This window comes from Neoarius graeffei, chromosome 14 (genome assembly GCF_027579695.1).
Source record: "Neoarius graeffei isolate fNeoGra1 chromosome 14, fNeoGra1.pri, whole genome shotgun sequence".
NCBI classification, from domain to species: Eukaryota; Metazoa; Chordata; class Actinopteri; order Siluriformes; family Ariidae; genus Neoarius; species Neoarius graeffei.
This window is the reverse complement of record NC_083582.1, coordinates 23,127,025-23,142,524: the sequence shown is the minus strand read 5'-3', so window position 1 is coordinate 23,142,524 and position 15,500 is coordinate 23,127,025. Positions and strand designations below refer to the sequence as shown.

General features: G+C 41.8%; 1 protein-coding gene across 1 annotated transcript in view; it reads left to right on the top strand.

Annotated features, from left to right (window-relative positions):
- Positions 1–15,300, top strand: part of rfng (RFNG O-fucosylpeptide 3-beta-N-acetylglucosaminyltransferase) — a 48,745-nt gene extending 33,445 nt beyond the window's left edge. Inside the window, exons 3-9 of the mRNA XM_060939442.1 lie at positions 3,183–3,231; positions 3,403–3,505; positions 4,787–4,940; positions 8,799–8,884; positions 10,169–10,334; positions 11,114–11,199; positions 14,979–15,300. Coding sequence (XP_060795425.1) covers positions 3,183–3,231; positions 3,403–3,505; positions 4,787–4,940; positions 8,799–8,884; positions 10,169–10,334; positions 11,114–11,199; positions 14,979–15,045 — 711 coding nt within the window. The 3' untranslated portion in view covers positions 15,046–15,300. The remainder of the gene's footprint in view (positions 1–3,182; positions 3,232–3,402; positions 3,506–4,786; positions 4,941–8,798; positions 8,885–10,168; positions 10,335–11,113; positions 11,200–14,978) is intronic.
- Positions 15,301–15,500: the final 200 nt, after the last annotated feature.

Sequence of the window (15,500 nt, the reverse complement as noted above, 5' to 3'; positions counted from 1 at the left end):
TCACACAGAAAGACCCTCGCCAGCCGCTGGGCTCGAACCCAGAACCTTCTTGCTGTGAGGTGACCGTGCTAACCACTACGCCACCATGCCGAAACAACTTTTTACTGCTTTGCTGTGCCTCCCACATAGCAATGCAGATAGTGAGATGGCTTTTTCATTGGTTAGGAAAATTCATCCTGAGTACAGAAAGAATATGTTTGCAGACACATGAACTGCATATCTGCAAATTAAAATGAACTGTGATGAGGAGCTACAACTGCTATCCAAGCAGTGATGATATAGCTAGCCAAATCTGCAACATCTTTGTACAACAAAACACTCCAAAAAGAAATAAGATTTAAGTTATTGTTATAAATTACTGGGAAGATTTTCAATTTAACTTCATAATTTATTAATATTTTCACTTATCCTTGTTTGCATAATATACTTGATGTGGTTCAGTCATCTTTAGTTGGATCTAACACTGCTTGTGGTGTCAGGAGAGATATTGCACTTTATATTGCACATCGTCCGGTATTTTTTATTGTTAGGCTAGGCTACTGCTCCTTCCCGTCCTCTGTCCTCCAGTCACCCCTCCTCCCCCCCCAGAAAGGAGTTGTACAGTCTGATGGCATGAGGGACAAAGGAGTTTTTGAGTCTGTTCGTCCTGCACTTGGGAAGGAGCATTCTGTCCCTGAACAGGCTCCTCTGGTTGCTGATGACGGTGTGCAGAGGGTGACTGGCATCGTCCATGATATTCAATAGTTTGTCCGTGGACCTCTTCTCTGCTAGGGCGTAATTTTGGGTAGGGATGCTAGGGACGTGTCCCTACCAATATTCAGCCGCTACTGTGTAATCACGATCAATAAAACCGATGTCCTAACCTGAGCAATGATTATATGGCACACAAAGGGTTAAATACATGACACTGCTAATAATCCCCCCTAACTTACATGGTTGGCTATCCCAGCTGTCACTCCATCTGCTGTAAAAGCAGCACACTTCCCACAGCAGCCGTGACTACCCGCCCATCAACCCCCCATATCTCACACATACACCCCTGACCTACCCCACGCACCCTCCACTCTCCGTCAGCCTACAAATTGAGCTGGACTTCGATGTCCATGCATGCTTGCCCTACGACTCGCATGCTGACTTGAGTATCATGGACGATGGCCTCCCTCCCAAGAAACGAGACATTCGTTCATTCTTCTTCAAAGTCAAGAATGTAAGTGCAGGGTTTCTGTCGAGCTTTAAAAACTCAACAAAATCCTTTTGATGTATGGAAACCCTTCATAAAAGTATTGCTGCGGCTCCTTAGGCAGGTTTAGCAACGTGACAGGACGCATCAGAGCTAGGCTATTGCATAGCTGCAGAGAAAAGGAATGCTGGAGCAATGTAACTTGGTGTTAGATAATATCCTCGATGAATGAATGTTAAATTTATAGACCTAATGGTTTTACAGAATGTAAGTAGTCAGATGTAGGCTACTGCATGGCCATGCAGATGTGCGACTTGCATTTCAGAATCAACAGCGTGACAGCCGCTGAGTCTGCTGCGTTCACTGTTTTACAGAGACCTCCTTCTACTACTACTAGGCTAGGCTAGATACAACTAATCCATGGTCCTTTACTGCCACCTACAGACGAATATTGGTAACTGCAGCATGAGCATAAAAGAAGTCGCAAGCACATCTGCAGTGAAAATCATAACACACGTTATGAACACAGAAACAGGCAACAAAAAGACATAATATGGAAAATGGAGGGGCAACAAAAAGACAAAAAAAATGGGGGGTATACTACAAATGCAATACTAATGTAATCAGAATCATGCTATAATAGGCAATCACTAAATTATATATCCAAATATCATTTTAACTAAATTTGAGCTTAATTACAGAATAGAAAATGCCACCAGTAGCACCTATTTGAGTGTCTCAATACGGCAGTCAGTGAATTTTGAGGCCCCCCCCCCCCCCCCAAGTCAAACAATACAGATATTGAATTAAAAAAAAAAAACAATATTTAATGCTAAAAATGCTTAAAGTTTTTAATTCTTATTTTCATGTATTTCTGTGGAAGAGACAGAACGACTGCTTAAACACAAATTAGGAATTGTGTGGTGTAAAAGTAATAAATCATCAGATTCTAGCAATGTTGGGTTAGGTGCCTTGCTCAAGGGCACTTAAGCCATGGATGGAGATGTAAGGGTGGTATTTGAACCTGCAACCCTGGGATCCAAAGACCAACTCCCTAACCATTAGGCCACAGCTGCCCTCGTTAACCTATAAGATCTGCATGACATGAAATTATGATTGCTAATGGAAAAAAAACCCCACCTTTCAGAAGCTCAGTCTTGGATCACTTTTGTGTCCCCACCAATGTCAAAATCAAAGTTACTCCCTTGCTTCTCTGCCACCGTCACCAGAGTCCCCAGCTTCCTGCCGACCACAGAGCCGGCCCGCCTGATTGGTTTGTCCAGCCTGGATGTGTCCTCCTTGGATGTGCTGCCCCCCCCCAGCACACCATGGTGTAAAACAGGACACTGGTGACCACGGACTGATGGAACATCCACAGGAGTTTCCTGCAGATGTTAAAGGACCACAGCCTCCTGGGTGTATACATCAAATATCGGTCAGATGGATCAGTCTTTGACCTCTGTCGTCTCTCTGCCCAAACCAAAACTGTAGAGAAACTCCTCCCTTATTTGCAGATGACTCTGCCCTCCTGGCACACAAGGAAAACCATTTGCAGGTGATTGTCAACCATTTTGTAGAAGCCTTAAGGCTCTTCGGCCTGACAATCAGCCTAGGAAAAACAGTGGTCCTGGTCCAAGCAGCCCGAACACAACTCTGCCCCTGCCAAACATCACCATCGACACAATCCACCTAAAAAGCGTGGAGCATTTCACATACCTCGGTAGCACAATCTCCCCGCATATGGATCACTGGACAAAGAGATCACAAGCAAGATCCAAAAAGCCAGCCAGGCACTTGACAGACTAAGAGTAAAAGTCTTTGAGTAAAAAGGCATCAGACTGTCCACAAAATTTAAGATCTACAAAGCTGTATGACTTGCATGGCATTGGAAATACTAGTCACACGTGGCAGAGTTCAGACTGAGGGAGATGGACCAAAACATTCTGTAGCTCTGACACTGGAGCTAGTGTGTTTTTAAACACTATTGATCTGTCTCTTTCAGACATTCATCTTCACTGATGGTGAGGATAAGGAGCTGAAGCAGAAAGCAGGTAACAGTTTATACATAAAGCACACAGCAGCTCTCCCTCTTTTTTTTTTTTTTTTTTTAACCCAAAATTTATAGCTAAATAACAATCATCGTGGAAACCATAAGACCTTAATTCAATTTGCCTTCAGGTTGTTACTCATCTGTTTTGTTCCTTTTTGTTCTTCCATTCAAGGAGGCAATGTCATCAACACCAACTGCTCAGCTGCTCACACACGACAGGCGCTGTGCTGCAAGATGTCTGTGGAATACGACAAGTTCATCGAGTCACAAAAAAAGTTGAGTTTTGAAATCATTATATTTAAAAAACAAAAAATGTATGTTCATTATCTGTTAGCTGGGTGTAGTGGCTTGTTCCTAGGTATAAATAAGAATAGGGCAAGTTGTCGGCAACTGTCCATCACCAGCGATGATGACTGCCTCATCAGGATGCACAGAAACGCAGATGAGCCGTGAGGCCTGCGACAGAGCCGCCCACAGCGGCAACACAAATGGCCTGGCCAAGCCGCCATGGAATGTCTGGCCTCATGAGCTTCCGCGTACTATTCTCCTCTCTTAACAAAGCGCCTTGCACAGTAAGGTAAGGCAAACAATGTCATGCCCCCGTTGTGTTGTCTCTCTGGACCTCCAGACTTGACACCAAGTGGTGCACAAAAGTGTCACAGACCTGATGGGTATGGTCAGTGACAACTGACTTGCTGAGTGATGCCGTCTGTTGGCCATTTGAGTAGCTCTTCTGCATGCCATCTGGTGGTGTCCCATTGACCCTGTTGGGTTCATCTGCCACATTGCACTGAAAAGCGCCCTGCTGCTAGTGTGTTGTTGATGTACTATATCAGGGGGAAGATGTATGGATGTGCTCACCATCATGATGTTATTGATCTTCACAGATATAAAATGTGCCCAGCAAAATCCAAACTGGTTTCTTGGATCATTATTCATCATGTTTATCAGTGCTGATCCCAGGTTGTTGTTTTTTTCTCTCCATGGCCATATGTGTTTATCCACTGACCTGATGTCAAGCAAGCTGTTTGATCAAGGGCAAACTTTTCCACACTAAGACACAGCAATACCAGACATGTCAGCATTACAGTAAATAAACTGCAAGGAAATAGAACAGACTTATGATGTATGGTAGAGCAGAAGGTTCTCAGACTTGTACTCTGACAAAATGCATTAGGTCAGAGTTTACATTATACATCTATAAACAGGTTTATAAAGTATAGAAGCTTAACGGTAAATATAATAATGGGTTGTGATTTCTACAGCTGTAACAAAATTTTAAAATCGCAGACCCCCTGGCTATGCTTCATGGATCCTACTTTGAGGCCTGCAGGAGTAGAGGATAGGATATTGCTGAGCATATAGATTGTCCATAGAATCCACTTACTAAATGCTTTGAAATATAGTAGGTTCCTTTTAACCATCTCAGTTTCCCCATTCGGAACGGCAGTTATGTGATACGATATACGAGTTTGCTGGATCTTGGAACTGTTTACAACATTGTGGTAAAAATGGTGTCTTTTAACCTCTTCTTCACTTTCTCTGCTTCACACTAGATGGTTCTGTCACGTGGATGATGATAATTATGTTATCCTGCCAAGCTTGCTGCAGCTGCTCTCATCCTATTCCCACACGCAGGATGTGTACCTGGGCCGGCCCAGTCTCGATCACCCTATAGAGGCTCCTGAGAGGGTCAGGAGTGATGGATCTGTGAGTAATTCCAACTCATAAAGGCCCATGAACCCAGTGCATGACTGTCGCACTTTCAGGAATGGCACTGATGAATTACTGAAACGAACTGCAAGGATTATTTGACATAATCGGATACATCAATTATGAAAAATATTTGCTGTGGATTTTTCATATTTGTTGGATCATTTACTTAACCAGGGTGGTGCAGCGGTTAGCACTGTCACCTCACAGCAAGAAGGTTCTGGGTTCAAACCTGGCAGCCGACTGGGGCCTTTCTGTAAGGAGTTTGCACATTTCTTTCTGTTTCCTCCAGGTGCTCCGGTTTCATTCCACAGTCCAAAGATGTACAGATTAGGTCAACTGGCTACTCTAAATCAGGGATGGGCAACTGGCGGGCCGCATGCGGCCCGCCTCCGTACTCAGTGCAGCCCGTAGATTCATTTATTAATTATCAGAAAAAAAAAAATTAACCGCGGCCTTTTTTTGTAATTACACTGTTGACCGATAGAGGGCACTTCCTATGCAAACAATATCGGGGCCCTGGGCCTTAACCCCTTCAGCGAGGAAGAGAGACAAGAGAGCCATGGCTACTAGCAGTGCAAAAAAAAAGAAAACTCGATCAAGAAAACCATACCTTTCAGTCAAGATGGGAAGCAGATTATCTCTTCATAGAATTCAAAGGCAAACCCATGTGTCTGGTTTGCTTAGAAACCATCGCAGTCATGAAAGATTTCAACTTAAGTCGCCACTACAACACCTTGCACAAGGTTAAATATGAGAAGTACACTGGAGCTGCAAGGGCTGCTGTCGTAGCCGACCTCAAATCAAAAGTAAACCAACAGCAACTTTTCACCAGAGCCACAATTACACAGGAATCAGCACTCAAAGCCTCTTATGCTGTTTCACTTGAGCTTGCCAAAGCAAAGAAGCCATTGTCAGATGGGGAAATTTGTCAAGGTGTGCACCGTGGAAATGGCTAAAGCTTTTGATGACGATAAGATGGTTAAACACTTTGAAACGGTCTCTTTGTCCCGACGCACAGTGACACGCAGAATTTGACATTTCACGATCATGTCGAAATTAAGCTGAGAAAAGTCATGCATGACTGCAAGTACTTCTCTTTGGCTTTGGATGAGGGTACAGATGTGATGGATGTTAGCCAGCTACTGATTTTTATGAGAACTATTGACTGTTCATTTGAAGTGCACGAGGAGCTATTAAAATTGGTTTCTCTGCATGATACGACTAAGGGCACCGATATATTCAACGCCGTTGACGGTGTTGCAAGTGGATTTGGTGGCTTTGACAAGCTGTCAACTGTTGTTACGGATGGCGCACCCGCGATGCAGGGAAGATACGGAGGTTTCGCAGGGCTCCTCCGACAGAGCGGGGTAAACTGCCCTATAGTGCACTGTATCATACATCAGGTGAGTAGCCTCATATTAACTGTGAGATGTAGGCCTGAGTTTGACATGACAGGGCAAAAATATTTTTTTTAACATGCCATGCATTCTATCTCTCCAGGAAGCCCTCTGCGCGAAGACACTGAACTTTAGCCACGTTATGGATTTAGTGACCAAAGTAACAAATCTCATCAGAGGGGGGGGAACAGGTCCCTTTGTCACAGGAGGTTCATTGCCTTTTTGGATGAAGTGGACGCCCGTATAGGGATTTACAAATGCACACTGAGATCAGATGGATGAGTCGAGGAAAGTGTCTGGAGCGTTTTTTTTTTGCGCTGCGCTCTGAACTACCAGTATTCTTGGAGAACAGTATTAGTGGTGATACAAGTGCCTACTGCAGAAAACTCAAAGACACAGTTTATTTGCGACATGGCCTTTCTGACAGACATCACCTCGCATCTCAACCACCTTAACACACTTGCAGGGGAGAGACCAAACTGTTTGCGATCTGTATGCGCACACAACCACATTCCAGCGTAAACTCGACCTATTCATAGAAGGATTTTCTTCCCATCGTCCAAATTTGGCACGCTTTCCCGCTTGTGAGGAGATGCGAAAAGATAACCCCAGGTGCGAGAAACTACTTCAGAAGTATAGGGCCGACATCGAAAAATTGCAGGAGCAGTTTAATGATCGTTTCCAAGATTTTCATGTGCTGAAACCACTAATTGCGCTATTCACGGACCCCGTCTCTGCTGCTGTCAGCGAGCAACCATCAGAACTGCAGCTCGAACTCTGCAAGTTGCAGTCAGATCCGTATTTTCAAGCAAAGCACAATGAGAGGGGAATTTCATTTTGGAGACTGCTACCAGAGGCATGTTTTCCACTCAGAGATTTTGCTCTGTCAATGGCCAGCGTGTTTGGGAGCACTTACATTTGAGAGCAGCTTTTCAACAATGAAGCACATTAAGTCAAAAGAGAGGAACAGACTCACGGATGATGCTCTTTTTCATTTGATGCGGATTGGATGCACAAAGATTGACATTGATATCCAGTCTATTGTGCGCCAGCAGGCAAAACCACAAGTATCCCATTAAGTTGCACTTAATGTTGGGCCCCCCCTTTTTTTTTTTTTTTTTTAAGTTTTGTGCCTCATTGAATGTGAGCCCTTTGCACTTTGTTTCTTTTAAAACAAACTTGTGTTTGTCATTTAACAGGACGAGCATTATGTTAAAAATGCATTTCAGTGTGGAAAATATTAAATAAATGTATGTTGGTTCAATAAACATGCAGACATAAGAATATACAAATATTTTGTTCTTATTTCAAATTATTTTGTAACTTCTCTCATATCTGATTAGTTGAAGTGCATGGTCATGTGGCCCTCTGATGGTGGTGATGATAAATTGTGGCCCTCTTTATCAAGCAGGTTGCCCATCCCTGCTCTAAATTGTCCATAGGTGTGAATGGTTGTTTGTCATTGGTGACCTGCCCAGGCTGTACCCTGCCTCTCTGCCCAAAGTCAGCTGGGATTGGCTCAAACTTTCCCTTGCAACCTTGATGGATAAGCGGTATAGATAATGAATGGATTTTAAACTCCTACTTTTCAGTATTAAAACATGGCCATGAGTTCTATTGATTTTATTTTTTAAATATATGATTCGACAGTTTCAATTTTTTTATGACCACATTTCTTCTGCAAAGTTGGCGAATCACCACTATCCTTCAGGATTGTAATAATGCGTTGGACAGTTCTACACCCAATTCCACTAACTTCAGTAATCTCTTTATTTTCTTTGATTGATGCAGGCCAAAAAAATGTAACCCTTTTGAAACATAGTAACAACTTTTCCACGACCACAGGATATGTCTTCCAACATGTTTAAGAAATGAGAAGCTACTCACTGCATCAGTTAGGGTTAAAAGAATTGTTGCCAGCTGAAACACAATCACTGCGTAATTATTCAGTCAAATAATCTTAAGTATCTTATTTAAAACCAAATGGTGACCTTTTTTTGACCAGGCAATGTTTGAGACACAATGTACAGGGAAATCTGTCCATTTTTATTGCTTGGTTCTTATCCTTTTGCAGTATTACAAGAGACAAAAATAGCATGTACACTCTGGTTTTACAACCCTGATTCCAGTTGAGATGCTGTGTAAAATGGAAATGAAAATGGAATATAAGGATTTTCAACTTGTATTCAATTGAATACAAAGACAAGATATTTAATGTTCAAACTGAAACTTTGTACATTTACCAAAAAAAACCCCTCAAACTCCTGAATTTGATGCCTGTAACATGTTCCAGAAAAGTTGGGACAAAGTAAAATGGAATTGGGAGTTGCATTTGTTTGTAAATGGTGGGTGTGGTGTGGTGAAGTTCATTTGTGTGGGGCTTGGGTAAAAGTGGAGTAAGCTAGTGGGTAGTTGGGGATTGGTCTCTTAACCATGTATATGATTTATTTTGCAGACTTCTGTCAGGTTCTGGTTTGCTACTGGAGGTGCTGGCTTCTGTATCAGTCGAGGTCTGGCACTCAAGATGAGTCCATGGGCAAGGTATTCAAAAGGATAGTGTTTGAAGTAACATTCCTTCACATTTAATAACCTCTCTACCATCCTGAATTTGCTAAATAACCACTTTTGTGCAATGTACACTCACAGGCCACTTCATTAGGAACACCTGTGCACTTGCTCTTTTGTCTAATTATCTGCCAATCATATTGTAGCAGCACAATGCATAAAATCTTGCAGATACAGGTCAAAAGCTTCAGTTAATGTTCACATCAAAATGGGGGGGGAGTGAACTCTGTGACTGTGGCATGGTTGTTGGTGCCAGATGGGTTGGTTTCAGTATTTCAGAAGCTGCTGGGATTTTCATGCAAAACTAAAGTTAACAACAAATGGTGTGAAAATAAGAAGCACCCAATGAGCAGCAGTTCTGAAGGCAGAAATTACTTTGTTGAGAGAGATCAGAGGAGAACAATTAGAATGGTTTGATCTGACAGGAAGTCTAGTAACTCAAATAGCACTGCAACCCTGGTGAGCATCTCAGAAAACACAGCACACTGAAGGTGGTTGAGGTACAACAGAAGATGACCTCAGGTTCCAGTTCTGTCAGCCAAGAACAGGAATCTGAGGCTACAGCAGGTACAGGCTCACCCAAACTGGACACACTTACCCCTTTTCCACCAAATCAGTTCCAGGGCTGGTTCGGGGCTGGTGCTGGTTCACAACTCGTTCAACTTGTGAGCCAGCTGAGGACCAGTTTGCTTTTCCATAGCTCGCAGTGCTAAGCGGAGCCACGTCAGTTACGTCGCTGTATACGTTGGTTACGGCGCTACGTTTACGTAAACCTTGGCGCGAATATCAAAGCAAAAACAACACAGAAGAAGCAGCAACAACAACAATAATAATAACGGATGACTTCGCGTTTGTACAGCTGCTGCTTCTCGTCGCTTAAAAATGGCGATCTTTCGCGGTCTTGTTATTGTTGTTGGTCTTAACAACTCCGCCCCCGCTGACGTAAGTGGTTCTTTCCTCTGGCCCAGCAGAGAGTTGGTGCTAGCCTGGAACCATTTTTTCTGGCCCCAGAGCCAGTTCTTTGTCAGTGGAAACAGAAAACCCGGTTCCAAACTTAGCACTGGCCCCGAACCAGCCCTGGAACTGCTTTGGTGGAAAAGGGGCATCTGTGGTCTTTTCGAAATTTTCAGCTGTCCAGTTTCTTTGACCCTGTTCCCACTGCCCAACTGCATGAATCAGCAGGCGTTCCTATTTAAGTGGCCAGTGAGCCTAGTATTATTAGCATGATTTGTGTATCAATGCAGTGTTTTGTTGTTGCAGTCTAGGGAACTTTATCACTACAGCAGAGAAGATCCGTCTCCCGGATGACTGCACAATCGGTTACATCATTGAGGCGCTGCTGGAGGTTCCTCTGATACACACCAACCTCTTCCACTCACATCTGGAGAACCTGCAGAGGATGCCTGCTGCGGACGTCCTCAAACAGGTCTTTATCACGCACTGAAGCATGACTCAGGGAATGCATTTGCATAGAAATGACTGGTGTGGGATGCATACTTAGTCTACACTTGTAATTATGGATAGGGAGTGTAGGGAAATGATAGGTGATATACTGTAAAGGTGTCTCAGAAGATGGAGGGATGATTGATTTGACTAAACAGGTTTAGAATGACGCAGAATGTAATGTATGGACACGAGTGTTTTACTGGGAGATATACCACTCGTATTTTTCATATGAGCTAAATCTGGGACATGGAGAACCAAAACTGTGACATAAATCTCTATATATCACTCGTGAGGAAATTGATGAATTGTTTGGATAAATTTGCATACTTTGTGAATGCGATGATGATGATGAACTCGCACGTTGGCTTGAAGATATGAAGTTTATCTTCTCATGTTGAAAAACTCGCATTTTTCATACAAAATACATCATGGATCTGAGTGATATTTCCCAAAATCAAATTAAATTAAAAAAAAAATTAAATCAATATCTTCACTCCAATGATGTCACTCCCAGTGTTTAATATTCCATTAACCTGCCCTTAATACTTTACTATATTGACCTATAACTATCAAATAAGAAACTCCCTTATTGTGTTGTAAAAGCACTGGTTTGTAAAGATATAGTACTCAGAACATGATCTGTATCTACTTCAATAAATGTACTGTATCTTGCATAATCCTGCAGAACTTGCCATAAAGTTTGTGTAATCTTTGAACGCATTTTTCATCACTGTATGCACTGTTTGTTTACCACTGTAGGTCACCCTCAGTTATGGTGGTTTTGAGAACAGGAGGAATGTGGTACCTATTGCTGGAGTGTTCTCTTTGACTGAGGACCCTTCACGGTAATATTCTACAAGTTTATTGAGAATGTTATCATTGACGACATCTGTTAACACAGAACTGTAACTGTCGAGCTGCCATCCCACTAGCATGTAACCATTACCAAAAAAATAGGTACCCTGTGGGTACATGCAGGGGCGTTGCACCAAATTCTGGGCCCTATGCACAAGCAGTGGCCATGCCCCCCCCCAAAAAAAAGCTCACCAGTTAACAATGCTGAAAGTATCTAACAACAAGGGCGTACTACCAGTCCAGTCAGTTACTGTACGTAGCCACACATTAATCTAACAACTCTTAAATGAATAAAAAACCCTAATCACACAATACATCACTGAATCTTTGTTTTATTTGCAGAATGATTAAAAGTTGTAACAGTAAATGCCACCAAAGGTCACCAAACATAATAGGCCTGCATGAAAATTGAGCACCTTTGCATTGGGCTGAAGAGAACAGATTTTTATCAAGTAGCTTATGTATTACATAAAAGAAATGCCATTTCCAGATTTCTACATTAACAAAATACTTCCTTTAGAATGAAAGGTAAACAAAACTTGACTCTCTTGTCATTTTTCATTTTAAAAAGGGCAAAAAGAAAACAGGCTTCCACAAAGTGCTAAACACTGGAATTTATACCCCAGCTATTAGCCTAATTATGTTATGGCCCAATATAATTTAATTTTCGATTAGTATACTATTGCAATGCAGAGAAAAAAGGCATCATGTTATTTCTAATTTTGTGTTGTGCAGTTTTTAGCACTGACAATTGCGGTGGTATTGAAGCATTTATAACCATGGGTGTTCATTTAATGTAGGCTATTTGCTTTCACACTTGGGCTCACCTTTCTTGGGAAAGAAGTTTGTGAGCAGTTGCTTTCCCTCATTTCTTTTCTTGTCTCTTTCCTGCCTCTCTTTTCGTTTCTAAAAACCGGATTTTGTTTTCTTGTGCATCATCTTCCATAGCACAGATAGCCTACAACACGCAGTGCTGCTTCAGCAGAATGAATGCTACGTTAAATGCGCTTAGTTAAAAAGCCCGGTGAAAGCGGACTAAACCATTTCGTGCAAAGGGTGGGGGGGCCTGTCCCCAGACACTATATGTAGGCTAGGACAAACAATTCAATCCATTAATCAAATGATTTATTTACTCAAAACATTACATTTACATTAGTTAGCAACATGTATTGTGATCTTTAAATGGTATTGATATTTTAAAGGAAAATAAAATTACAGACTCCTCAAGGGCCCTCACCCCACTTGGGGCCCTGGTAACTCAGTCCCCCTTTTCCCCCCACTACGACGCCCCTGGGTACATGTGGCTACCGCTTATAAATAAAATTGTTTTCTGATACCATGTCCATACAGTAAATACATTTCTCTCTCTCTCTCTCTCTCTCTCTCTCTCTCTCTCTCTGAGGCAGTAGCCACAAAAATGAAGCATAATCCAAAAATGAACAATTTTAAAATCACAGAAGTAAAATGTACCAAGTGTCTGTACTTTTATATTATTCTACTCTTACCTCTTACAGTTTTTGAAACTGAAACCTCCGAACCGAGGCTGACATGCACACGCTGTCGCCATGACCCAAACTCTCTTATTTCCTGGAAAAGGCCCGGCACTAGAGCTCAGTGGTCTTTTTCTGACAGCTTCCCGTAACAACTCGGAAGTGTGTCACATCTACATCACACATGGGATCACTGGTCAAAGAACATGAGGAAAGGGGGACAATCTGTAGTACGTTTTAAATTATGAATGCACTTTCCCTCAGTAATGAGCATAAACATGTCTGAAGGTGATTTCTTTAGTCTAGTCCATTTATTTCGAATGGTGAATCAAATTGTATACACTCGCCGGCCATTTTCGGAATACGTGTATGCACAGTTCACAATTGTTACACTCATTCTTACAACATGATGACATAGTGGCTACAGCCTTTATGTGAGGCAGTAGCCACAAAAATGGACTACTACAGGTTTTGGACCCTGACCAAGCGTTTTCCCCATCGTATTTTAACCCTCTGGGGTCAAGAGCTTTGCCAGCAAAGCTCGACAGGTTTAGAATGAGTAGGCCATGTATTTAAATAAATATCTTTTGAGTTATCATCATGCAAGCATGATAAACATATTGACAGACTTTATACTTTCCTGGTGCCTGCTGCCAAATATTATACATTTTTTAAATTACCTAAATTAGATGAAACATAAAACTTGTCACCTTACTCAGTCACACCGGAGTCGGACAGTACGTTTACATGCACATCCAAATCGAGCTGCTGTCCGTAATCGAGCTAAGGGTCCCAGCAGGGGTGCCAGAGAAATCCAATCCTACATGCACACAAGGAAATCGAGCTATTGTGTGAGGTGCATTGTGCACCCGAGCCACAGGTGGTGCTACACGCCCCATCGTGTTGGTACACTTCCGGTTGTCGTCATGAAGAAGAGCTATTCAGCAGTGTTGCCAGATACTGCTGACGTTTTCCAGCCCAAAATGTGTTCAAAACCCACCAAAATGCACTTTAAACCACCCAATCTGGCAACACTGTAGTATAAACAAAGTTATCAGTTCTGTGTTCACAAGAAGTGTTTGTAGTTTGTATGTATGAACAGAAGTGTTCTTAATAAAATGGCCACTAAGTTGAAGTTGATCTGTAATGGTGAACATATTAACTGTTAGCCTGCTAATAACTTACCAACTAATTGGAAATGGGTGCGTACATGCCCAGACACAAGTGTTCCTAATAAAGTGACGGCTAAGGTGAAGTGTCATGCCGACCGAGGCTGTTTTTTTTTTTTCCCCCGACCGAGGCTGTTGTGTTTTCCGCTTGTGGACTCGTCACTTCCGGAAGGGGCAGTGCTGAAGTAAGCAGCTCGATTACGTATCTCGATAGGGTATACATGCACTAAGTAGCTCGGCAAAAATCGCATAATCTAGGTCGTGTAGCTCGATTGCGAGGAATCAAGTTCAGTTCAATTTCAGCCTAGCTAAAGTGTTTCCATGCCATTTAGAACTTCGATTTCAGTCGAGCAACGGCAGAAATTCGCTTTTCTCTATGTGCATGTAAACGCACTGAGAGTGCTGAGCACCCACTTGTAAGACTATTCGCATGGTAACGGCATGATGATCACTTTCACTCTTTCAGTTTCGATTAGTTTCTCTTTCGTGGTGTTTTCTTCTATTTTTTAAGTTCTAATCCAGCAAATTTTAGTCTGAATGCCAAATATTACCATGTCTAGTTTTGAGCCATTTTAAAAGTAATTTTGTTACAATGTTACTTGGATTCTCGTACTCAAAATCGACTCTGTAAGAATAGTATTGTTTAATTACTAAATTTCTTACAGACTTGGTATAAAAAATAGTCCTTGTTGACAATGTTTCATGAGTGGTGTTCTAGTATTTATATATGAGTACCAGGAAGTTGTAACCAACTGGAACATCCTTGCTCCCCCATACTTTTTTCTAGACCTAGAACTGACCGGTGTGTACTACTTTCCCTCGGTAATAAGCATAAACATGTCCTGAAAGCGATTTCTTTAGTTTATTTATTTCGAATGGTGAATCGAATTGTAAACACACTCAGGCCATTTTAATCGGAACACATGTATGCACATGCATAGTGCGCGATTGTTACACTCATTCTTACAACACGATGGCATAGTGGCTACAGCCTCTATGTGAGGCAGTAGCCACAAAAACAGTTCTAATATTAGTGTGGTTTATTTTCTATGGGCATACCTTAGGCTGCCTTGACTTCTGTGTCCTTTATGGATTATTTTCCCTGTTTAGGTTCAAGACTGTTCACTGCTTAATTTATCCTGAGACTGAATGGTGTCTTCGCAGCAATCATCACTGACCTCAACGCGTTCTTCTGGAGACAAAGCAAATATCTCCTAGCTCTCAATCCCAAAAGGCTGCACTTGTGCATTAATATAACTGACTAGCGGGCTAATTACCATGTCAATTTAGCACAGCTGCAATTTGTACAGATGTCATTGACCAGTTTTTTTTATTTTATTTCATATATGAGAGAAATAATTTATTACATACATACAGTGGATATAAAAAGTGTACACACCCTGTTAAAATGATTTTTTTTTTCTGATGTAAAAAAAAAAAATGAGACCATGATAAATAATTTCAAAACTTTTCCTACCTTTAACATGACCTATAACCTGTATCATTAAATTGGAAAAACAAATCTGTTGGGGGGGGGGGGGGGGGTAACTTTTTTTTTTTAAATGGACAATAAGCTGATTGCATAATTGTGCACACCCTTAAACTAATACTTTGTTGAAGTACCTTTTGATT